This window comes from Periplaneta americana, chromosome 5 (genome assembly GCF_040183065.1).
Source record: "Periplaneta americana isolate PAMFEO1 chromosome 5, P.americana_PAMFEO1_priV1, whole genome shotgun sequence".
Lineage (NCBI taxonomy): Eukaryota > Metazoa > Arthropoda > Insecta > Blattodea > Blattidae > Periplaneta > Periplaneta americana.
The window spans coordinates 109,375,637-109,400,758 of record NC_091121.1 but is presented as its reverse complement, the minus strand read 5'-3'; the positions used below and the strand labels follow the sequence as shown (position 1 = coordinate 109,400,758).

The window sequence follows — 25,122 nt, the reverse complement described above, 5'->3', positions numbered from 1 at the left end:
ACAACATTGTCGGAATTGAGAAGGCATATTATGACCGCCATCAGAAACCTCACACCAGACATACTTGAGAGGATTTGACGAGAATAGGATAACCATCTGAACATATCCATATCACACATGGGGCACAGATGGAATGCATTTAAAGTCAAACTTCAATATTAGTTTAAATATAGTATTAGAAAATCCATTAATCTGATATGGAGTATAATATATGCATACTCTACTGGAACTCTCTGCATCAAAATCCACAGTTAATTCCCGATTTACCACGAAAATCGTCTGTAGCTGCATTTAGATTGGCAACAGGCCATGATTGTTTGGCCAAACACCTGCATAGAATTGGAATATATCAGTCCCCTAACTGCCCATTGTGCAACTCAAACCAAGAAATGGATTCGGAACACCTCAAAATCTGTGCTTCAGTGGCTGGTCATGATAATATCTTTGAAAAATATTGGAGTGCAAGAGGTCAAATGACTTTGTTGTCAAACGCCTGGCATTAGAAAACAACAACATATAACGAAAAGTATTGAAAGTGAATCAGGTGCAGAGGAAGAAGAAGTTACTGACCGTATTAAACCCAACATTGTAATTTCATTACTACAATGTGTCCACAAATTATTGACTGATTATATAATACTATATTTTCACTGATATCGAATAGACACGATATTATTACCATTTGAAGAAGAGATATTTCAAGTTTCGTACTGCCATCTGAGTTTCATTTGTTAGGAATTAGCGAGAAACGTATACATCATTCTTGGAAAAAATGGCTTTCCCACCAACAAACCATAGCTGGTGTGTGCTCAAATATGCATGCTGTAACTGTGATGTCGTGGTTCTTCCATGTTTCACCACCAATTTGGACGTACGTCATCACTTCGAAGGTGGTACGAACAGTTTCTCGATAGATTATGTGAAAGTATCATGTGGAAAACTCAGAAATCAGTCCTTGTCCTTGACAAAACCCCACAGGAAGAAATCACACTGTGAGATCCGGTGAACAAAGTGGTCAAGTGCAGAAGGTGTTGTCAGTGATTTCTGTAAGAATCTTAAATAAATGCTGACTTGTGGTTGCTACTGTTATTGTTTGTTATTGTTTGTTGTTTCATCAACTGTCCAAAGACAGGTCTGAATCTCACAAGTGGTACCAAGAAGGCACCACTTATGAGACAACTAGGCCAGAAGATAATGGAGTAGGGTGGCCAGTTCCTTTCACCTTCCATTGCATACATCGCTGACTAGCTACAAATTACACTAGTCAGACTTCAGATGCATACAAACAATTGTTCTTCCTCTGACACATATTGTCAAGTGAGATGTACTGCCTGATAATATATATACATATCAGTCAGAATCTCAATCAGAGGATCACTGTTATTATCCTAGTCTTTTCAATATCTATTTCAAGTTGACATATTATCCCTCGAATCTCATGTTAAATATTTACATTCTTACCGAATTAGTTTCATACATAGAGTGCCTTCAAACTTTTGCAAAAAGAAAAAATCAGGGATGGTTTTATGTACGAAAAGAATTAAGAAAAAAATAATTATATAAACAAATATCCAAAATCAAAGAACTACAATCCTTTTAATGAATGAACACATTGACTGTTGTATGCGACCCAACACCACAAGCATTTGGAGAATAGTTGCATAGATACCAAAGCCTTCACATTCATAATTATTTCAAAGTTTTTACATTGTTTTCTGAGGTAGCATAAACTAAACAGAAAACCCCCCCTTAATCGAACTTCAGTTAACAGAAATCTGGCTTATCTGAAACAATGTCGCAAAAAAAAAAAACAACAGCCAATGTTTCGTTTATCTCTGCAATATTTTGATCATCCCCTATAGCATGGCTACAAATTTAAGTGTCAATGTCCTCATAGCAATGCTACATCTTACTATGATGTACTGAAGTATATATACATATGGAGTTTCAGTACAATAATTCTGTGTTTCCATATGGTGAAAAATCAGTAGAATATAAAAAAATTATCTCCAGCACCGGGACTGGACTCGAACCTGGATTTCCAGTTTCATGTGTTGGCACTTTATCCATTTAGCCACACTGGATTCAAGTTCTGATACCGGATTGAATCCCTCTCATTTTTAAGTTCTACCTACTGTGTTCCCCTTTGTTGGCCTATTCTCGTGTACCATGTCACAGTATGTGTGACAGTAGATACAATGTCCAACCACAAGTTCAGAGGTACACTCATTACGAGTGAATAAGTGGCCAGGGTCTGACAGAACATGGTGTCGTCTTAAATCACAAAGTGATTAGTTACGCTTTATCCTATTACTTTGATATATCGAAGTGGAGTTTCAGTGCAGTAATTCTGCATTTACCTATGGTGAAGAATCGGTAGTGGATAAAGCGCCAACACATGAAGCTGAAAACCTGGGTCTGAGTCTCAGTGCCTGAGAGAAATTTTCTCTATTCTACTGATTCTTCACCATATGGAAACGCAGAATTACTGCACTGAAACTCCATATGTACTTTGGTACATCATAGTAATATGATAAAGTGTAAGTAATCAGTTTGTGATTCATGTTGCATCAGACCCCGGCCACTTAGTCACTCGTAACGAGTGCACCTCTGTACTTGTGGTTGGACATCATGTCTACTGTCACACACACTGTGACATGGTACATGAGGGTAGGCCAACAAAGGGGAAGTCAGTAGGTAGAACTTAAAAATGAGATGGATTCAGTCCTGCATCGGAACTTGAATCCAGTGTGGCTTAGTGGATAAAGTGCCAGCACATAAAGCTGAAAACCCGGGTTTGAGTCCTAGTGCCAGAGAGGATTTTTCTCCATTCTACTGATTCTTCACCAAATGCTGCATCTGTTTTCCACCTCCATCCCCCAAACACTTGTTTTGTACAGTAACCCAGCACAGCCAGTCCCACTAAGTGAGACATTCTTTTTGCCACCCACCCTCCTCCCACCTACTGAGAATTACAGGATTATGGTGTATGCATTCGAGGTAAGTTTCCAATTTCTCATTCATTTTAGTTGTGTTGCAGCTTTGCTTTTTAGTTACACGAGAATGATGTCAAGTAAAATAAAACTCGTATATTTTCTCATCAAGTGCTGGCATGATATTACAGGTCACAAACGATGTAAGGAAAAGACACAGAAGATTGTAACTGATTATTGGATGTAAAATTGATATGCAATTACAATATTAAATTCATTGAATTTTTGTTTATAATTTACATGCTTAATGATCTTTTTTCCTTCCCAGTTTTACCGAAAATATTTCTCATCGATTATCCAAAAAATAATGTTATCTGAAATGGCTCCACCCTCTTTCTTTTGGATAAACGGGGTTCTACTATATTTCAAATGTTCACTAAGTCTGGAGTGTATGGAGGTCATGTAACTGGTCCATTGTGCCTATTCATTGTTGAGGAAAAATGTGGTTAAAATGAAGATCAACATTGCATAGAACATGTTGGTGACCCATCTTGCATGAATCGCATTTTCTCCAGCAGTACTCCAGCTGTAAAAAATTCTGCTTCAGCACTGAATTAATTGGTTCAAATATACGTTGATTTGGAACATACTGTGTATGATGCAACTTATAGAACACAAATTGTTTAAGATAGTCATTTTTATTGCAGTTTGTACCTTTTTATTACTGTTCAATATGGATAGAGGTTCTGTAAATATGACATTCTTAAAAAGGTTGTGGTAACTTTCCATTTACTGATACTATGATCTTATTCAATATGACACAATTTCCTTTTCTCCAAGTTGGAAGTCCTCATTGACCTTTGTCTCCCTCAGGTTGTGTTTGAAATTCAAAGTCTAGTAATGTATAATCCTGCCTAATTACTTACTTACTGGCTTTTAAGGAACCCGGAGGTTCATTGCCGCCCTCACATAAGCCCGCCATCAGTCCCTATCCTGAGCAAGATTAATTCAGCCTCTACCATCATATCCCACCTCCCTGAAATCCATTTTAATATTATCTTCCCATCTACGTCTCGGCCTCCCCAAAGGTCTTTTTCCCTTCGGCCTCCCAACTAACACTCTATATTCATTTCTGGATTCGCCCATACGTGCTACATGCCCTGCCCATCTCAAATGTCTGGATTTAATGTTCCTAATTATGTCAGGTGAAGAATACAATGCGTATAATCCTGCCTAATTATTCTTCATAACTGTTCTGCTTCTTGTGCATTATTGTCACCTTGCCACTTCACATGCCTAACTGTGAAACTAGCAGGTCTGGGCTCAAATTGAGGCTTTTTTCCGGAGTTTTCCCTCAACTCATTAAGAGTAAATGCTGGATAACTTTCGGTGCTGGAACCTGGACTCATTTTGCCGACATCATCTTCATATCATTCAAACGCTAGATAACCACAGCAGTTGATAAAGCATCGTAAAATAACCCACTGAAAACACTTTACAGTTTACTGCTGAAAGAACATACTACTATTAGTGTACCCAAAAATCACTAGTAGAACAGGAATAATATTTGTCGAAGTACATTTGCAGCTTAGCATATTGCAATTACTCGTAGGTAGTGTAAAATGGGACATAGGTTCGACACTAGTGATTTTTACTGTATGTTTATATGATTTTTAACATACCATACACTTCTTTTTGGAGACATATTTTGTGTGTGTGTGCATGTGTTTTGTACTTTTTACAAAGTGTGTTTTTCTCAGCAGTTGGAGAATCAGGTAGAAGCTATACCAACTTCAGAGGCCAACGATGCACTCCTTGCTGCCCAGAAATCTGTTAAAGAACAGCTGCTTTCACCCGCAATACCTCCATACATCCCTCCTGTGGTCCCGAATAAGGACTATAGTACTGAGCAGTACTTTACCTGTAAAGATTGTGGAGATAGGTACGTTCAATGAAATTATCTTGCATATGAAGTTAGTATCATCCTTAAGTTCTCTGCATGAACATTAAAATATAATATAATTATTAATTTCTACTTTTATAAACATTCTGGAGGCATCTCGAATATCATAATCATTAGATCTAAACTAAATTTGAATTCAATTTTCACTAATTGAAGGGCTTGCCATAAAAACATTGCATAATCAATTTTTACTAATTCGTTGCTTTGGTAGTGAATGGTCCTATTCCACATAAGCAAGTTTCGAGATAAAGCAATTTGAAATTTTTGTGCAAGCAGAAAAACTATATTATTTAACATTATGAGAGTAAATTGGGAATTGAAATGGATTTTAATGTTCTCATATGATTAAGAAGAGTATTATACTATGTTTCATTTAATTAAAATATTTTAATTTTAAACTTATATTTTATAATGTGGCTTAGAACCTTTCACCATATTTGCGAATGAGGAATTAACTAACTTAAAATAATGAAAGGACATAACCCAAATCTGATAATATGAAACAAAAGTATTGAAGATGATGCTAAACACATGTATTTTACTGATTAACTTTACAACTTCTTTATTGTGTTAACTTTTTAGGAAATTACCTGGCTTTGTACAATGAAGGATACCATTTCGAAATTAGTCAGCCAAGTAATATCCTTAAAAGTTAACATAAAGTTAATCAGTGATTATAAAAATTTTAAAAGTATATAAAACAATGAAGACATGTATTTTCTTTAAAAAAAATTATCACTTACAGAAAATCAGTACATTAATCCTTCCTAGCCTGCATTTTTATTTGCAGCAGAAGACAAAAACCATTCTAAGTAACTATTCAAGCGGCTCTTCAACCTCATTTAAGGTTTAACATTAAATTAATGATAAATATTTTCAGGTATTATAGAAATGTTTCCAAATTTAGAATTTACACTTACACTATAGTTATTATACTTTTTAAATTAGGATAAACTCTTTTTTGAAAGAGTGATGTAAACAAGTGTGAAGGGTTAATACTACTATAACAAATGATAGAAGGCATTAATTACAAGTCATTTTCTTCTGATGAAGTTGCTGTAGTAGGTGTTGCAACCTTCGGTTTTAAGGATTCATAAAATGAATGATACGGTTTTTGGATGGTGTTTGTGTGACATAGTCGAAGTAATCCATTCAGTTTCCTTTTCTCAATTGGCAGAGATTCTGAGTACAATCTGCTGATATCACTATTCAGAAAATCTGTTTCTCTTTGTTTGGGTATCTTTTTCACTGTGATGGTTCGAAATTCTGAGTCACTCAATCTTTCTTTGAAAAATATGCTACTTTGAAGTACTTTTATTGCAAAAACATTAACTATACCACTTCCTGAATTCACAGCTCAATATGGAAGACAACAATGCAAACTGAAACGTCTAATAATCAAATAGTGTTGCCACAAGTCCAGATTCTTAAGCTCCCAAAAATTTAAAATAAAATAATTTAAGCATTTTATGTGGTTTAAGTCTCTTCACAATCCACAACCTTTCGAACATTCCTGTTAAAATGAAATTGTGAATGGATCTGAGACACTTGCAGGTTATTAAGACCCTTCACAGCCATACAAACATTCCAGCATTTTTCCTTCCAATGGAACTGTGAATGGATGTAAGACACTTAAGTCTATTTACAACTCAGTAATTGTGGTATAGGGCTTTTCACAAAATTCAGATCTCTCTTTATTTTTTTTAACAAATCGCATAGAACATTTAACTAATGTAAAATTTAGACTTCCTAGACTCCATCAATGGTTTTAAGTCAAAAATTAAAATTTTGTGAGTTAGGACCCTTCACCACCAAAGCAACGAAATGTGAGTTACAGATGGGAAAACGTTGGTTATCCAAGTGCAGTCCTGCATATAATGATCGTAGTGTCTATAAAGATGATGTGAAAATTGCGCTCTGTCGAACGTTTATGCTTTTACGATGGCAGACACTGGACAGAACGGTGTTTCACTTTCTAAGTTAAAGAGCTGAATAAGAGCCGAAAACGGCCAATTAATATCGCTTATTGGAATGATAATGGGAGGAAGAGGTGAGGGAATAGTGGGGAACCATACACTACCAAGAAAGGTGTATTCAAACTTGGAAAAAGTGTTTCGATTCAGGTGTGTACAAATCGTTGAATATGCAGTTTCTTGACTTTGCACAGCTAGAGTCTAACCTGAAGAAGGATCTTGTCCTAAAAATAACTGAAGCTATTTGAATCCGGATTTGTGCTGGCAGACCTACAATTCTTCAAACTAGAGCAGGACATAACATCTTCCATCCGTGGAATACTTACCATATCACTAACCGACAGTGTGGGGAAATCCAAAACACAAAATAATGAAAAGTATATTGCTCTTTCATTTGCAAGTCTCCCTCCTGCGTACAGAGAATCCTTATCAATAAAGAAGGGAAAGAAAACTGAACTTATGATCATGTGTGAATATCTGGAGCCACAGTATCACGCTTTCTGTCAAACTCTGTGTTCACATTGAATGATTTTTTATTTCATTTATGAGCAGTTACTGCACTATGTAATCCTACAACAATGTAAACACTTTTTGTTTGATCATTATGTACTAGTTTCTGTTATTGTTTTCTTAAAAGACTGACTAATGTTTTATGTTTGAATATTGTGTGTTCACTTTATGCACTTTGATTTTGAATGATATTTTGTTCAGCTAGAAAGATGGTCACACTAGTGTATTATCCTTCAGTATGTGTAAACTTTTTAATTTTTACTTATTACGTATTATTTGTATTGTTTTCTGAAAATAATTGGCTAATGAGGCATGTTCCAATATTGTGTTAAGTTTCCTCAGGATATGCAACATTTTGTTTCTTTGACTACCAGAGTATGGATAGAATATATTTAAGAACTTTAAGATTCCCTGTTTGTATCTTTCATTCTTCACACATTATAACAATAGTTGCATTAAATCATCCAGAAGTGTGAACAATGCAGAGTTATTTTATTATTTGTCTCTCCTTAAAACTTAGCCCCATGGATTATGCAACGTTTTTATGGCAAGTCCTTCAATTATTTGTGATCACTTGAAGGTGTAAGATTATTAGTATGTGAATCATCCTTGGTAGGTGTAAGATTATTAGTATGTGAATCATCCTTGGTATGGAATGATAAATATTATTTCAAAGTTTGTGTACATAAAAAGTAGATGTAATTAATGTTAATTTTATTGAACTTGAATTTTGCAATGATATGGACATTTTAAATAAAAATGAGATGGTTTTTAACTGTATTAAAAATGTTACTGTTATTATAAAATAGTATTTATTCTTGTATTTTCTCAGAAACTTGCTAACATAATAAAAATTAGGATGTTGACATATGTTCCCTCACAGGAGTGCATTACTTGTATTTTAACTAACTTCAGGTACCATGCAATAAATAGTTTAATTTAAAATTTATATCTCCATCCTCAAATGAAGTAACCACATTCACTTTTATTATTATTATTATTATTATTATTATTATTATTATTATTATTATTATCATCATCATCATCATCATCATCATCATAATCCTCATCATTGCCATCATCATCATGAATTGTTTAGGTTCAGTTGAGCCTGTTCTTATATCGAAAGATGCTCTTGATGTGACCAGCATTGTTTAGGTCTTCCTCTGTCTCAATACCCTTTAGGTTGATACTGAAATGCCTTCTTTGATAAACATGTTGATTCCATTCTTTGTATATGGTCTAACCTAACCAGTTCCTTTGACATATTTGAATATCTTCCACTGTGTTTGAAACTTTTGACATTCTCTTGAATGTCTGTATGTCTCTTTTTATCGAGTCAATTTAAATCTAAAATACATGATATTAATTATAACCAGTGCTTTTCTTCTGGAGGAAAAGGTGGTGGAACTCTTGTCGTTTTTAACCTCCTTTTCGTTCAACTAAGACTTTCAAGGACTAAGCAGATTTCAAAGAAAAATTATATTAAAAACCAGTGGCGTATACTGGTTAAAGGGTTTGGGCTACCACTGACCCTATTATTACACAAAATATATCTAACAATTACTTTAATTTTAATTACTATGGTAAAACTAATAATACAAAATTATTACATTATGTTATATTATAAACTTTTTCTTTTGTAATTTCCTTGGGCTACCGCCAGTAGCCCGGGTAGTCTGCAAAATACGCCCCTGTTAAAAACATATTCACAAATTTTACGGTTCCATGATGAAAAATGCAACAAAAAGGTGCTGGAACGCACTGATTATAACATGTATTATTGCTACAGAATGTTTTATTGTATACTAATATATATGCAAATACCTCTGTTTTTTACTTTCGCTTTATACAGAGAAGGAGGCTATGAAATGCTGCGAAAAATCAATATTGAAACATAACGAAAATACACGTTTTCAATATCCCTGATACCGAAAAGTGGTTTTCGGCATGCTTTTCTTCTGTCCATATTTTTGTACATGATTTTTTCGGAACTAGACAGATTTTATTCATATTCAATATTACGTATTTGTTAAACTGAGAATGACGCACATGAAATAAGATTTTTATTAAAAATTGCCTTTATTTGGAAAAATAACATAAAATCATTTGCCATGTTCACAAACATCTTTGTATAGAAGGAATCCATTGTCATTCACATAATATACATTACTTCCAGTGAAAAACTTTTTAGACGTAAAATTTTGGATTTAAAGATGTCTATCAGAAAACCTATAGATATCAAAAAACTATACAAAAGTATCAGATCCAGAGATAAGGAAATTTTCTTCTAGTGGATACCATCCCATATGGATCTGTTTGGCAATGGAAGAAGCTGACATATTAGATAAAAAAGATACCCAAGTCAAAGCAAAGCCTGCCTTTAACGCAGAAATCTCAACAGGATGCAAATTAATTAAGGACCACTACAAAAGACTGGAAATAAGCAACAACACTGAAGAACTGAAAGGCAAACTATATGAAAAATATTTTAACTGTGTTAACATCTCAAAGTGCGTTTTGCTACGGTTTATTGTTGAATTCGAAAGAATCATTAATTAGTTGTGTGCTAGAATTTGTAAGGTAAGCGTCTGGTTTATGCTTCTTTGGAGTTCAAAGAGTCTTTACTCAACACATGGTATTTCAAATGAAAAAAATTGTTTCTTGTGTAAACCGTGCCACAGATTTTGTTACCTGTGGGGATAATATTATAATCTTTCTTTCGTTTACGTTTATTGTCGAAAAATTGTGAATAGATTTTGGAGTCAATGTTCACCAGGTGTAACAAAGTACCTAGTGATAACGAGGATTCTACCCGAGATAGAGGGAATATTTTCTTAGCTTGAACTATATTACATTGCAATACTAACTTTTGGGTCTTCAACTTCCGAGTGCTACTGATCACTAAACAAGCACACACCCGGAATGATGATGATCACAAGAAATGATTGCTAAAACTGAATGTTGACAATGTCAGTTACTTTTAAATTTCATAACAAATTTAACTGAAGAGCAGCTGTAGCAAAGGCACTAAGTGCCAAAGTTATATATTCAAGGATTGAATCCTTTCAGTACATGAGGGTTGGCCACTAAAGAGAAACTAAGAGGTAGAGCTTAAACTGAGAGGATTCAATCCGGCATCGGAATTGGAATCCGGTGTGGCTTAGTGGATACAGCTTCAGCACGTAGAGCTGAAAACCCAGGTTCGAATCCCGGTGCTGGAGAGAATTTTTCTTCGCTCCACCGATCCTTCATTATATGAGCTATTCAGAGCAGAAGTGGTGTAAGTCAAAAATGGGTAATGAGGGTTAAAGGAAACATTCTGTAAAATAAAGTGCAAAGTAGCAATCTCATTACCCAATTTTGACTTTCACCACTTTTGCTCTGAACAGCTCATATGATAATGCAAATTCCTGCATGGAAATATCATATGTACTTCAGTACATCACTATAATATGATATGTGTATATAATCACTTGTAATTTAAGATGGCGCTCATTCCATCGGATCTCGGCCACTTAATCACTCATAATGAGTGCACCTCTGCACATTAGTGTGTTGGACATTGTGCCACTGTCACACATCTGTGACACAGTGCATGGGGGTTGGCCACTAAAGGGGAAACTAAGAGGTGGAGCTTAAACTGAGAGGATTCAATCCGGCATCGGAATTGGAATCTGATGTGGCTTAGTGGATAGAGTGTCAGCACGTAGAGCTGAAAACCCGGGTTCCCAGTGCCAAAGAGAATTTTTCTCCACTCCACTGATCCTTCATCATATGTTAACGTAGAATTCCTGCATGGAAATATCATATGTACTTTGGTATATCTCTATAAATCTATAGTATAGTTGGTCGATCTCTCGAGAGGTGACTTACCATGTGTATAGACTTCTCTGAACAGTTGCAGATTGGCAAGGGAATTATTTTCATTTTGTACAGGTAGGAATAGAAGCAGCCATGGTTGGTTAGGAAGTGAGTGATGATGTGGTTTGGCCATAGAGACAAGGAAAGTCGATGGTAGATGTGGGAATGTACAGTTTGGTATGAGCGGCATTACTTGAATTGGTTTAAGTAGCATTCCAAAGTCTTACATAGTAGTCTTCAGCCATCTGCTTTCGTCGAAATCTTGGTATGCATTGTAGGTGATGTCAGCAGATTTGTATGTGCCAGCAATCTTGGCTGAGTAGTCTGCTCTTTCGTTTCCCCGAAACCCCCTCTGACCCAGTGGAACGTCATCAAGGTTGTGTTTCTTAGCTCAGTGACCTTAGTTCTTATTAACATAACACGACTAGGGGATGGGTTGTATGTCTGTTCTTCATTTCACTTAAATTACTTAATGGTTTGGAGCTACTTAGTTGAAGACTTGAAGTAAATAGGGGTCTAAGTGATATTTTCGTGAAAATTGTGTTTTTACTGGAATTTATCTTCCTATATCTATACTTAAACAAAATCTTTAACAAGAAAGATATTTCTCCTCAATAAGCAAAAATTCTAACATTGGAAACTCTACATACAATGTATCCATTAAGTAATTGGACATATATATATATATACAGACGTGTGCAAATTATTAGACTCAGCACCACATTTTTTACATTTTTATAATTATCATGAATTACTGGCCAGAAAATAATTCTCTAGGACTCTATGCGGCAGGATCAGTACAAAAAAGTCCTAGAAACCAGAGTTTTTTCACAAATGAAGGACTGGTTCCCTGATGGTGAACGTGTCTTCATGCAGGATGAAGCACCCTGTCACAAAGCCAGATCAGTAACTAATTTTCTGGCTGAAAATAATGTAGACGTCCTTCCCTGGCCAGGTAACAGCCCAGACGCAAATCCAATTGAAAATCTTTGGTCTATCGTAAAGAGAAAACTTAAAAAAAAACGACGATTACCACCAAGGTGGACCTTATAGAAGCACTTATCCAAATATGGCACAGGGATGAAGACATCAAGAAACAATGTGAAAATGTCATGAACAGCATGCCAAACCGCATAAAATTGATGATAAAGAGCAAAGGGTTTCATACTAAATATTAATTGTTGCAAACAGTGTGTAATAAATGAGTTCTGTACAATAAATGTTACTTGAATCATTTATATTATCATTTGAGTCTAATAATTTGCACACGTCTGTGTATATATATCCAGACGGCTCTCTCATGGAACCTGACGAAGGAGCTGGAGCAGGTGGTACTTCTTTTCGATCTATAAGAATGTGGGGGAAAATAACACAAATTTTGATGAAGTTGAAGCTATTTATACATCCCTTCAAAATTTATTTCTTTGAACATCATTGCAAGAATATAGTACTAGTAAGTGACTTTAGTCACAATACAATCAATACTATCAATAAATCAACTAAAAATGGAAAAAATAAAATAAATCCATTCAATGATTAAACAAATCCTAAGTTTAAAACAAAACTATAATTTTTTCATATTATTCAATAAAACAAGTTATTAAAAATAATTGTAATGTCCAAATATTAAATACTATAGAAAATTCCCATTGGAAATATTTACTAGAAAGACCTGATTTAATTCCTGACCTACCACGTAAATCTGCTATGGCCATGTTCAGACTCCTTACAGGTCATGATTGTAGGTAAACATTTAGTATATGGATTGGCATCTTGTCATCTCAAAATTGTGTATTATGTTCTCAAGGAGAAGAATTGGATACGAATCATTTAACACACTGTGAAGCACTTAAAAAAAAATACAAGTCTTGCATCTAAATACTGGGAAGCAAGACTGAAAATAACTCGATTGTTAAATCAACAGCATTAGATACCTACCTATTCGTTTGCTCAAAAATCGTTGCATATTAGTTTTTTTTGCAAACTTAAGAAGAAATATGCAATATTTTTTTAGCACAAAGAGAAATTTACATATTTCTTCATAAGTCTGCAATTAAATAATATGTAACAATATCGTTGAACACTGTATATCATCCCTCCTCTGGCAAACCTCGCTTATTTGTCACTTTCGCTGGTTTGCCAGAGGAGGGATGATGTTATGACTCAATTGCGTTGGATGTATGAGAATGGCACTTAGATCCTTATTTACTTCAAGTCTTCAGTTATGCACGTCATTCTAATAATATTGTTTATATTATTTGTAATTTTATCATTTTCACAGATTCATACTGGAATCAAGTTTAGTGCGTCACTTGGAACGTCGGAGTGTTACCATCTTATATGGTTGTCGCACATGTTTACAAACTGTGTTGTTCTACAATCGTTGTGAGTTATTGGCTCACTTACGAGGACATTCTGAAGAAGCAAATAGTGCTAAAACTAGTGAAAGCTTAAATACTGCACAAGGGAAGGCGACTCTTGCATCATCTATATCTAGTAATGACCATGATTACAGTGCAAAAAATAATGATCATGATTACAGTGCAAGAAATAGTGTTTGTAGTGTTGATGAAGACTTAGAACCAGATGCTCTTTCTCTATCCCCTCTCCAGAAGAGTAAAATAGCTCTTGGGCCTTTTGTTCCAATTCCAATGGATGCTCATGGACGTATTATTCGACAAAAGAGCAACGAGACGCGGAAGTCAGATGTAACTGTCAATCAGGTTAGAACTTCTATTGTAAAACACATAAGTTCTATAATATTCTCAGATTTAGAGAGACGGAATAGTTATAGTCATGCTTGGATTAAAACAGTTATAAAGAAGTATTTACACAGTGAACTCTAACTATCTTTATAGTAATCGTGTAGAAAAGAAATTTATTATGCATTGTTATACATTTTCTGGAATAGCTAGTGCTGATTTTGTAAACTCTTTGCTTTTACAAAGAATTCAAGTCCAGGGAGGTGTTAATTTCTAAATACACTTACCTCCTTATTAGGTCTAATATTCGTAAAATAATAAACAAATTTCGGGTGAGTATTAAGGGGACTGGGTAGTGATTTCTGTATGTTTAAAGCATTTCAGTACAAAAGTTTAGTTCAGTATTTCTAGGCTTTTAGTGCTCAGGGTGGAATAAAAATTTCCATGGTTACACAATAAATCATTCTGAATTCAATGGTATAAAAACAAGTTAACTTGCCCAAATGCAAAAAAAAAGTTCTAATTGAAACCTTTTTTTCCACTTTGCTAAATGTACCTCAAACTTTAAAATTTGTATAGAGTATTAGTTGAAAGACCTGAGGGAAAAATACCTTTGGGGAGGTCGAGACGTAGATGCGAAGATAATATTAAAATGGATTTGAGGGAGGTGGGATATGATACTAGGGGCTGGATTAATCTTGCTTAGAATAGGGACCAATGGAGGGCTTATGTGAGGGTACAATGAAGCTCCGGGTTCTTTAAAAGCCTTTTGTAAGTAAGTGAGTAAGTACCTCAAACTTTAAGTGCACATTACTTGTTACAATCTTCACTCACATTCCTCTTTTTATTTTCAAATAATGTATATTGTAAATTCTAAAGCATTATTTAAAAGCCTTTTGTAAGTAAGTGAGTAAGTACCTCAAACTTTAAGTGCACATTACTTGTTACAATCTTCACTCACATTCCTCTTTTTATTTTCAAATAATGTATATTGTAAATTCTAAAGCATTATTTAAAAGCCTTTTGTAAGTAAGTGAGTAAGTACCTCAAACTTTAAGTGCACATTACTTGTTACATTCTTCACTCACATTCCTCTTTTTATTTTCAAATAATGTATATTGTAAATTCTAAAGCATTATTTAAAAGCCTTTTGTAAGTAAGTGAGTAAGTACCTCAAACTTTAAGTGCACATTACTTGTTACATTCTTCACTCACATTCCTCTTTTTATTTTCAAGTAATGTATATTGTAAATTCTAAAGCAATATTTAGTATTATTTTTTTCAATGCATATATATTTTTTCTTATGTTACGTGTGTCGTATTCATAAACACATCAGTCTCCTTTGTAGAACACAGACTGCAGAAAACACTGTAAATATTTCATGCAAATAGAATCAGTAGTTTCAGAAAAAATAAACTTAAGTTTGAAAAATCTTAACTTACGGAAAACTATATTTAAAAATGAATGTATGAATTACATGCGCCACCATATTTAAAGAGCTTATGTATAGGGATACACCCACAAGTCCACACCTGTGGAGTAATGGTTAGGACGTCTAGCCGTGAAACCAGGTGGCCCGCCAGGTTCGATTCTCAGTCGGGGCAAGTTACCTGGTTGAGGTTTTTTCCAGGGTTTTCCCTCAACCCAATATGAGCAAATGCTGGATAACTTTCGGTGCTGGACTCCAGACTCATTTCACCGACATTATCACCTTCATCTCATTCAGATGCTAAATAACCTAAGATGTTGATAAAGCGTCGTAAAATAACCTACTAAAATAAAAAATAAATACACGTACAATATATACATTGATTTAGAGAGCAAGTTTTGTGTTTTTTAACACAAAATAAAAAATCTGGTTTTTCACCCCAAATCACGACCCAGTTCTCTTAATACATTTACAAGAAGTCAATTGAAAATTATATGTTAAATGATAGTATCATATCTTGCTACATATGTGATAGAATTATTGCTTTAATCTACCAAGTTTCCTGTGAGTACCAACGATATAGTCAACTACAATGCACTTCTATCAGTCAAAGTTGTTATAGCTGCTGATAGCAAGCAACTTTCAACTAACATTTAGCATTATTGTTATCAGATGAGATATAAATGTAAAATAGTGCTGTAAGCTTAATGAATAGGAGAATATTTTCCGCTTGCAGTTATCACCTACCTGTTACCTGTTCGTGATCGAGGTAAGATTTTAAACAGAAAATAAAGTATTGTTAAACTAAAGTTATATGTTTTCAATTTAGGTGACAGAAGGAGTAAATGAATCGTCCTCTGCTGGACAAGTAAAATCTGTTGACAATAACCATTTGCAAGGAAGGAAGGAAGATACTAGACAAACGCAAATGAGTCTTAATACAGGAGGACAAGTCTCTCCATTTGTAGTTTCCACTGTTGCAGCTGTTTCTAAAGACCGTACTATCATTCTGAAATCCAAAGACAACAATCAAACAAAAACTGCTAGTATAAATCCGCCAGTTGATTTGCCTGAAGTACCAGATGAATCTCCAATTGATATGCTAGGCAAGTTTTGAAATGTAATATATGTTTGAAGAGTCCACTGCAAGAATGATGGATGTCATTTGGAATACATTTTGCGGGAGAAGCAGTTGAAAGTTTGAAATGCTTAGCGCTCAAAGCTTAACTGTGATTTTCTGATCATTACTGGACAATGACTATCAGTGTTAATGCCATATAACTCTCTATGTACATTCTATATGTCTTAAGCTATGCATTGACAGTCTTGGTTCATTTTCGACAAGAACGTGACATCCATCATTCTTGCAGTGGACTCTTCGTTTGTAAGTTACACAGTAGCTACAGAGGGTTTTTTTCCATATTGTCCCATAGTCAACAGTCCCTGTACAATCCGCATGTTAAGCAACATTTCAAAGACTGCTGACTAATAGAGCAAACATAGCATGCATCAACTATAGATATTGTCGCAAATGCTGTCCTTTGTAAAAAGTTATTCACACAGAGAAGTTTATTGCTGGAAATCGAAGCTCACTTCGTTCAAATACTGTCTGATAGTTCTCGAACATGAGGAATTGGTCCTGTAAACCCTGTTACTGTATATAGCTTTTCCAATAAGTAAAAAATTGTAAGGGATGTGATCAGTAGAGAACAGTGACTGTAATCATTGGAGTGTGATTTAATTGTTGTATTGTGTAAGTATGGTTTATCATTATTACAAAAGAAACACTTCAGCAAATTAGCATGGGTAAAACAATTAATTGTCATAAATTATCTAATATTTCTTTCAAAATATGAACTAATGTGGTTTAACATTATGCTTCAGGTTCTGTGGAATGCAAGGAGTGTGGTATTGTGCCAAAGAATGGAGATATGAAAGAGCACTTCTTGGGTTCAAATCTTCCAATAAACACTCAATTAAAATGCAAAACATGTGGACTTATCTTGCCATCAACCTGCAGTCTATCAGCACATATTCGCGTCCACACTCAGAGAAAACCATATGTGTGCCCAGAGTGCACTCGTGAATTCGGTCTCTGGGCTTCTTTGTCTGTGCATTTGCTGTACACGTGTTTTCATATGTCCAAAGCTGTTCGTTACAGGTAAGAAACACTTAGAGTGTACAGTTTTATCTTAGTTGTGGTTTACGTTTTTACAGCCATAAAATTAATATATCACTAAGACTAAGACTATGAAGTGTCACGTGGTACCACATTTAAACGAATATGTATGCTGTATATTGTTGAATACTTATACCGGAAAGCTCATGTTAGTAAATGTTTCAGTAATTACATGTTTCTAGCACCTCTAGTACTGAAAAAAATGGTTTCTTTCATAATTTATCTGAGAAGTGTGCGTAACATTTTTCTTTCCTTATCTCCCGAATTTACACATGATTCTTTTTCTGTAACTGTGAATGACAATCTGAATGCTTAAATGGCTTAAATAAAGAAAATGTGAACAAGGTTTCACCAACTATCATGACTCTATACCTGTTAAAGTTTCACCACCAATTTGTTTTGTGGTATAGTCCAAAAGGAAAATCGTTCTGCAATGGAGAGAGCAGAGTGTACACACTAGTACCAGCAGTTATGTTGATAGCACAAATTCCCACTTGTAAGAAAACAAACGAAACAGAACTTAAAGATACTCACCACAATCATAACAAAATATGTTGGAAGTGTTTTCCTTAATGTTGAAAGCATAGTTCAATACTTTACATGACCATAACTGACTGCACATAATTAATTATATTTACCTTATGTTTTTCGTCCATAGGTAAAAATCACATCTTGGTGGATCATGAACTGATCCAGTTTCGCGAAATTTTGCGTGGTATAGCCACATACAGTATCGCAATTTGAACACCTACAGGGTGATTCACGAAGAGAGGTAAAAAATTTAGTATACGATATCTTAGGCCATTTTGAGTGAAAAAGTTCATATGAACATAGGTCCGTTTTCGAACGATGGCGGAGCTAGATGCATTTTTTTTATAAAAGTCTCGCCCCAATGTGAATCAGATGTTACCATATGCTGCTGACGTGAGATGCGAGACAAGGTCACGGATCGCAATGAATGATGTAACATTGGAATCTGCATTGTGAGCGACGTGGATAAGTTCATTCACCTCACAAACTAGGTGATGGGGCATTACAAATGTCAAATCGCCTGCCCTTGTCTGATGTAATGACACAGAACCCATGCATAACACAAATACACTATCGCTTATCAGTTCACAGCAGTTCAGTTAGCTACCTACACTACAGTAATTATACAGGTACAGTTATCGGAAGTGTTAAGTTGTGTTTTTCAAGATGCCTTATAAATTTTCGACTGCAGAATACGCCGATATTGTGTATGTTTATGGTTTGTGCGATGGAAGTACCTTGCGTGCCGTCGCTGAATATGAATGACGTTTTCCGAACAGAAAAGTACCATATCGAAGAGTATTTACTGTATGGGGTTGGAATAAAAGACTTGGTATATGAAAGGAAGGTGGAAACGAGAGAGACGCTAATCGACCGTATTTTGGATGCTGCACGCCGCATAAAGTACACCCACGTACAACTCTCCCAAGCGATGAGCGCGATTCATGCCCTAGCACAACAGTGCATTGAAGCAGGAGTAGGTACCTTTGAAAATGTGCGAAAACATCGACCCCAACATCTAGAATATTAGGTATGTATGCATACGTGAATATAAACTTTAAATTTGTCAGTTATCTGTCTCTAAATGCGAGTTAGTACAATGGAATCACAGAAGTTTTTGTGAAATCGAAGAGCCATATCTCCGTAACCGTTCGGTAATGGACCCATATTCATATGAACTTTTTGACCCAGAATGACTTCAGAATTCACATCCTAAATTTTTTACCTTTCCTCTTGAATCACCCTGTATAATTTGGAATACGAATACGAAATGTTAATAGTGCAACTCATTTACACTTATTTACAAACACTTTCATTAATAATTTCAAGGGAAAAATTGTTCCGGGGCCAGGTATCGAATGGATGAGTGCGCCAATGCTCTACTGACTGAGCTACCTAGGAACTGTAACTGACACTGGCTCAATTTTTCCCTTTATATCCATATATCTCAAGTGGGCTGCCAAGATGCCAGAACCCAACACTGAGTGCACACAAACTCTGTGTGACTTGAATTGTGGTTTTTGTTAATTTTCATTCATGTTTCTTGTGTAACTGACCGCACATAATTAATTGTATTCATCTTAAATAGACATGCCATGTAGTGGTGCATCGTGAACTGACCTGGACTCGCAAAATTTATTAATCAAATCACATACAATATCGGGATTTAGTCCCTGGATTTAGGAAAACAAATATGAAAATTCTCTTTCACTCTTTTCATAAACTTCTCTCTTTCATGGAAAGCTTCTTTCACCAAAAACATTTCCTCTTACAGTCTTCTGTCACAACACATACTCCACTGTAAAGTGTGTCTGTCCTTCAATTAATACCATTAGCTACATAACCCCCATTGAAGGATATGTCAATGATCCAGCCAACCAGTCTAATGGCTGCTGCCAACTGAAATATTTCTCTAACAACAGACCATCACTTGCCTCAGTGCGGAGGAAGTTCCCTTCCATACTGTACTTATATACCTGTTATTTTTCTTTGTTATAGATGCAACCAATGCAAGTGCCTCTTTCCATCATCTGTCAGTTTGGAAGTACACATTCTGACACAACATGTAAAACATGTATATAAATGCAATGGGTGCCCTATTGCATGCTTCACTGTTCAAGCTTTAAATGACCATAAAATTAATGCACATGGACATTCAAAAGTGGCTACGCATTCATATGAACAGTGCCAACTCTGCCCTGACCGGCTCATCCCAAAGTCCCGACTTCTGTTTCATGTGAATGAGCACTCCAAAGAGGCGCCTGTGCGTATTTACGTGTATCAGTGTAGCAACTGCAGTTTTTTTTCACAGAGGAAGATAGATTTTGCGACACACAAATCAACTTGTTCACGTACGGGAAAAGGGACAGTTGCTGCAGTACCTCCAGCCTTTTCTCCTGACAAAGTTCTGGCTGCACATAAAGTCGTTTTCCCAGCAGATAACAATCAGAATAACAATTGCATTAAAGTTTTTTATGGTGTTTCCTCAAATGAAATGCAAAGGGCTCTCCTTCCTAAGCCTGCTGTGAAGAATGTCGTCAAGACAGTAAGCTCTCCTCAACAAGATAATAAACCTTTAACAAAATTTATAATTGGTCAGAAAGGACAATTTTATAACATTGGGAAAATTGCATCACAGTTAAAGGTACAAGGTAAAATAGGAAATGAAATACAGAAGCCCATTTATGACAAGAAAAGTAATAAAAGCTACATATATACTACTGACAACAGAGTTGATAACAATATGGATGAAGTTGAAATAACACTGCCACCTACTGCATCAGACACAGGAGTTGTTGAAAAGGATCCTTTGGACATCAGTGATATCAGTAGTGTCAGTCCACATAATGCGTCTCCTAGTGCTGTTAAATCTGGTAATGTATTTCGTTTGTGCTCTATATGTAAAAAGGAGCTGGTATTATTTCCTCCAGCTTTCAGTAATTCCAATTTTCCAGCCTGGTGTGTGAATTGTTCTAAGAGCCATCCTCTTTTAAAAAAAGATAACAAACTTTTAATAGTTCCCAAAGAAAAGATGAATAATCTTATTAATTGCAACAAAACCGAATCGAAAACCCCCAATGAGGAGCTTGAATTAAATTCTGAATGTGAAACAAAAGAGAAAACTATTCCATGTAAGAAAAATAAAAGCAATAGTATTGCATTAAATGGTCCTATAAATACTAAAAAGCCTAAGACATCACCTGCAAGTAAAGCTGAAAATAATAAATATCGATGCCATATCTGCAAGATGTTAATATCCATGGAATGGCCGATGGTGCAAAAGCACTTTGCAGAGAAACATCCCAGTTTCAACCTCTTGGTTCTTTCACCAAGAGTCAATAAATTGAAACTTAATTGTTCAGGTGTCAAGATGCCATTTATAGTAAAAGATAATCGTATTTACCCCAAAAAGGGAGACATGGAAATTGTTCAAGAATATGTCAATTCTGATGAAAGCATGAGAGAGGACAATGAAGAAGCAAATAAAGATTATCAGTATAATTCAAATAGAGTTAAGAGTGAATTTGATAGCACAGAATCTATTGAAGATGGGAGTATTAATGAAAAATCTCATTATGTGAAGAGAGAACGTGATACAGATTATGATAGTACTCCTTATAAAGTTAAGAGAAAGAAAAAATCTTCACTGAAAATGCCAGACAGATGTGAAAGGCAAGGAGGGATCTTCAGTTGTGGACAAATTATACCTCCCCTCCAGCAGCACAGTACAGATCTTATATATACATGTTCCAAGTGCCAGTACACAGATGTTAATGTCCAATCTTTTCGTGAACATATCTTGAAGCATCGAGTTAATAAGAATGAATTTCAGTGTATGGAATGTGGTATGTGCTTTGTAGTGAGACCATCATTTGAAAAACATCTGTTTGTTAATCACAGGATAAAGGATGCTGAGATATATATGAAGGACAATAACTGTTGTGATAATTCAGAAAAAGATGACACGACAGAAGGTATTTCTGAATCTAGAGAAAGTTCGCCTCCACCATCAGACGATTCTCCTCCTGATCTTGTTGAAAACCAGTGCCGTGTCTGCAGAGAAATCTTTGATTCTAGATTTCAACTCAATAAGCATATTCGCATACATGGTATGGCTTTTTTACTCATGAAAAAAAGAGAGACGAAAGTAACATAAAGCAGTATATGTATCTCGTGACAGAAAAATAACTCTTATATGTGGTAGTGATAATAAATAGGTAAGTACTTGGATCGTACATTTTTGTTCACATTTATAACTTGTGTTGTAACTATTCACAGCATTCTGAGGTTATATTTTAGCCTCTTTAAAAAAAAAAAATCTCTTGGGATAGTACTTTTTTTTTTTTTTTTTTTTTTTTGCCTTGTTAGGACTCCTAATTGATCAGTCAGTGAGAAATGCTACCACAGATTGTTAACAATATATTATAATTAATTATTGTGGACTTTCAGATTTTTTGTATGAATTTCTGTTTTAATAAATACATAAAGTAAACATATACTTCACATTTAATCTAATTATAACTTTTTTTTTTTTTTTTTTAAGGAAGTGTTGAGATAATGGGAATAAACTGTTCCACCTACAAGTACAGTATAATCACAGTCTAGTATATACAGTCACGAAGCTCAGTACGTAGTAAATATGCATCCATAGATAGTTGCTAACCACTAGGATGACTACTATTGCCTCATTACAGACAATGCGAAATAGTACTGGCACAGTCTATTGTTCCTAATACCCTCAACAACTCAAGCTTCGTGACTGTATATACTAGACTGTGGTATAATTATACATTTCTAAAATTGTTTATTCACTGGAACAACTGAAATGATTTTATTGTTAAAATCACAAATCTGAAAGCAGTTTTATGGAAATAACCATGTACAGAAGAATAAAATGAATGAAACAGATGTCATAAAATGAATATTATTCGTATTTGAACCAGTAACGTTCAGCATACAGATCTTTTACCATCCAATGGGTCAGGGTTAGTACAATAAACATACAAAACTTGAATTCTTATATATATGGCCCCACATAGAGTGTTACAAGTTAGTTTCGCTTAAATGGATCAGTAAAATTAAATGCTAATTTTTCAGACTGTCATGGAAGGTATTATGCTGAGATTCAATCATGGGGCATGGAAGGACAGTTCTGATATTTTGAATGGAATGATAGAAATTATTTGGATATTCTGGTTCTTCTCAACAAACCAGGCAACAAATAGTGCCCCGTGAGCAGAGCTCAACATAATGGTATCCATGACATAATCTGAAAAGCTTCCCCTCCTGTAATGAGATTTGGAAAAATCACCTTTAGTTTCATTAATCCATTTAAAAGAAACTAACTTGTAACATTTTATACATACACATACACACAGGCACTGTATAGGGGTATTATAATATAGGAATATATCAATATTTTTTGTACATAATGTAATTTTTAAGAGAGACTCCTTTTGATATTAATATTGACAGATTTTCCAAACCTTCGTGTACTGAACAGGCCAAATATGCCATTCCATACAACTCTGACTCTTTTTCTTCAGTGGCTACCAGGGTTGCAAGATTTTACATTCACCAGGGAGGGACATCCTTTTTCCAGCATACCTCATACTTTTAGTCTTAAAGGAAGAGTGATATGAGCATGGCCAGAATTGATATTTTCATGATTGTACAAGAGAAAGAGCTATCCCCTTATTCATTCATTCATTCATAATCTTCTGCCCAAGGGCAGGTTTTTCACTGCAAACCCAGCATTCTCCAATCTTTCATATTTTCTGCTTTCCTCTTTGTCTCTGCATATGATCCATATATCTTAATGTCTATCATCTGACATCTTCTTCTGCTCCGAACTCTTTCACCATTCTTTTCAGTGCATCCTTTCTTCTCAGTCGGTGACCCAACCAATTCCTTTTTCTCTTCCTGATCAATTTCAGCATTATTCTTTCTTTACCCATTCTTTCCAACACAGCTTCATTTCTTATTCTGTTTATCCATTCTTCTCCATATACATATTTCAAATGCTTCTATTCACTGCGTCGTAATGTCCATGTTTTTGCCTCATACAATGCCACACTCCACACAAAGCACTTCACTTTGTTCTTTTTCCGGAGATCTGCGGAAGATGATCCTCTTTCTATTAAAAGCTTCCTTTGCCATATTCCTTTATATAAATTAAAAAAAAACTAATGTGGATCTCAAAATTTCCATTTTAATAAAAAAACTTATTGTAGTTATAGTTTCAAAGTACAAAACATAATATTTATCTGACTGTAAGTTACATCACATTTCTGTACCATCTATTTGAAGGGCTTATGGCAATAAAATGATATGCTACAATACATTATTAACAAAATGACTTAATAATAGTTCTGAATGTCTCAGAGATTTCCCCATCTGTGTTATTATTAAAGCACAAATTCCGAAAGGTGACGTCACATTAGATAAAATATTAAAATTCAACGTTTATTAATTTATTACAATGACTTTTAAAATTCATTCCTTGTATGTTAAACATTTATTTTGTGGCTTAGCATATTACTGCTTCAAATCCGTCATTTAGCATATAGCATACATTTTCAGAGTCTAATATGAGAGGCTCAGAGCACAAATAATGTAGCTCCATCTAGGATATTTCTGTAAAAAAGGAGTATTTGTAAAATGTGAAATAAAAAATTAATAATTGTAAGAAATATTTCTTTACTTTTATAATATAATGTCCACTTAATTTCATTTAAAACATTAATTCTCATGTTTTTGTATACTGTATACTATCAACAAAAAGAAACTTCATTATTAAAAATGGACTTTCTGGGTTTGTGCTCTGAAAGTTCAGTGCAGTAAGAGGATAATACCTTAGTTGCACTATTGTAATTTTCACTGTCATAAATTACAAAATTTCTTGACAGATGTATTGAAGAATATGTTGGTAAGTTCTGATAATATTCATGATACACAGGGGAATATATTTCAGAAGTTCTAACATGTATTTCCTTCTTCTTTTTGTATGTAACCGAAAGGCAGGTCATCTATAGAGT

The 25,122-nt window shown here is 34.8% G+C and overlaps 1 protein-coding gene across 1 annotated transcript in view; it reads left to right on the top strand.

Annotated features, from left to right (window-relative positions):
- Window positions 1–24,777, top strand: part of LOC138700078 (zinc finger protein 687b-like) — a 54,714-nt gene extending 29,937 nt beyond the window's left edge. Inside the window, exons 3-7 of the mRNA XM_069826393.1 lie at window positions 4,697–4,875; window positions 13,525–13,966; window positions 16,205–16,481; window positions 17,260–17,536; window positions 20,084–24,777. Coding sequence (XP_069682494.1) covers window positions 4,697–4,875; window positions 13,525–13,966; window positions 16,205–16,481; window positions 17,260–17,536; window positions 20,084–22,241 — 3,333 coding nt within the window. The 3' untranslated portion in view covers window positions 22,242–24,777. The remainder of the gene's footprint in view (window positions 1–4,696; window positions 4,876–13,524; window positions 13,967–16,204; window positions 16,482–17,259; window positions 17,537–20,083) is intronic.
- Window positions 24,778–25,122: the final 345 nt, after the last annotated feature.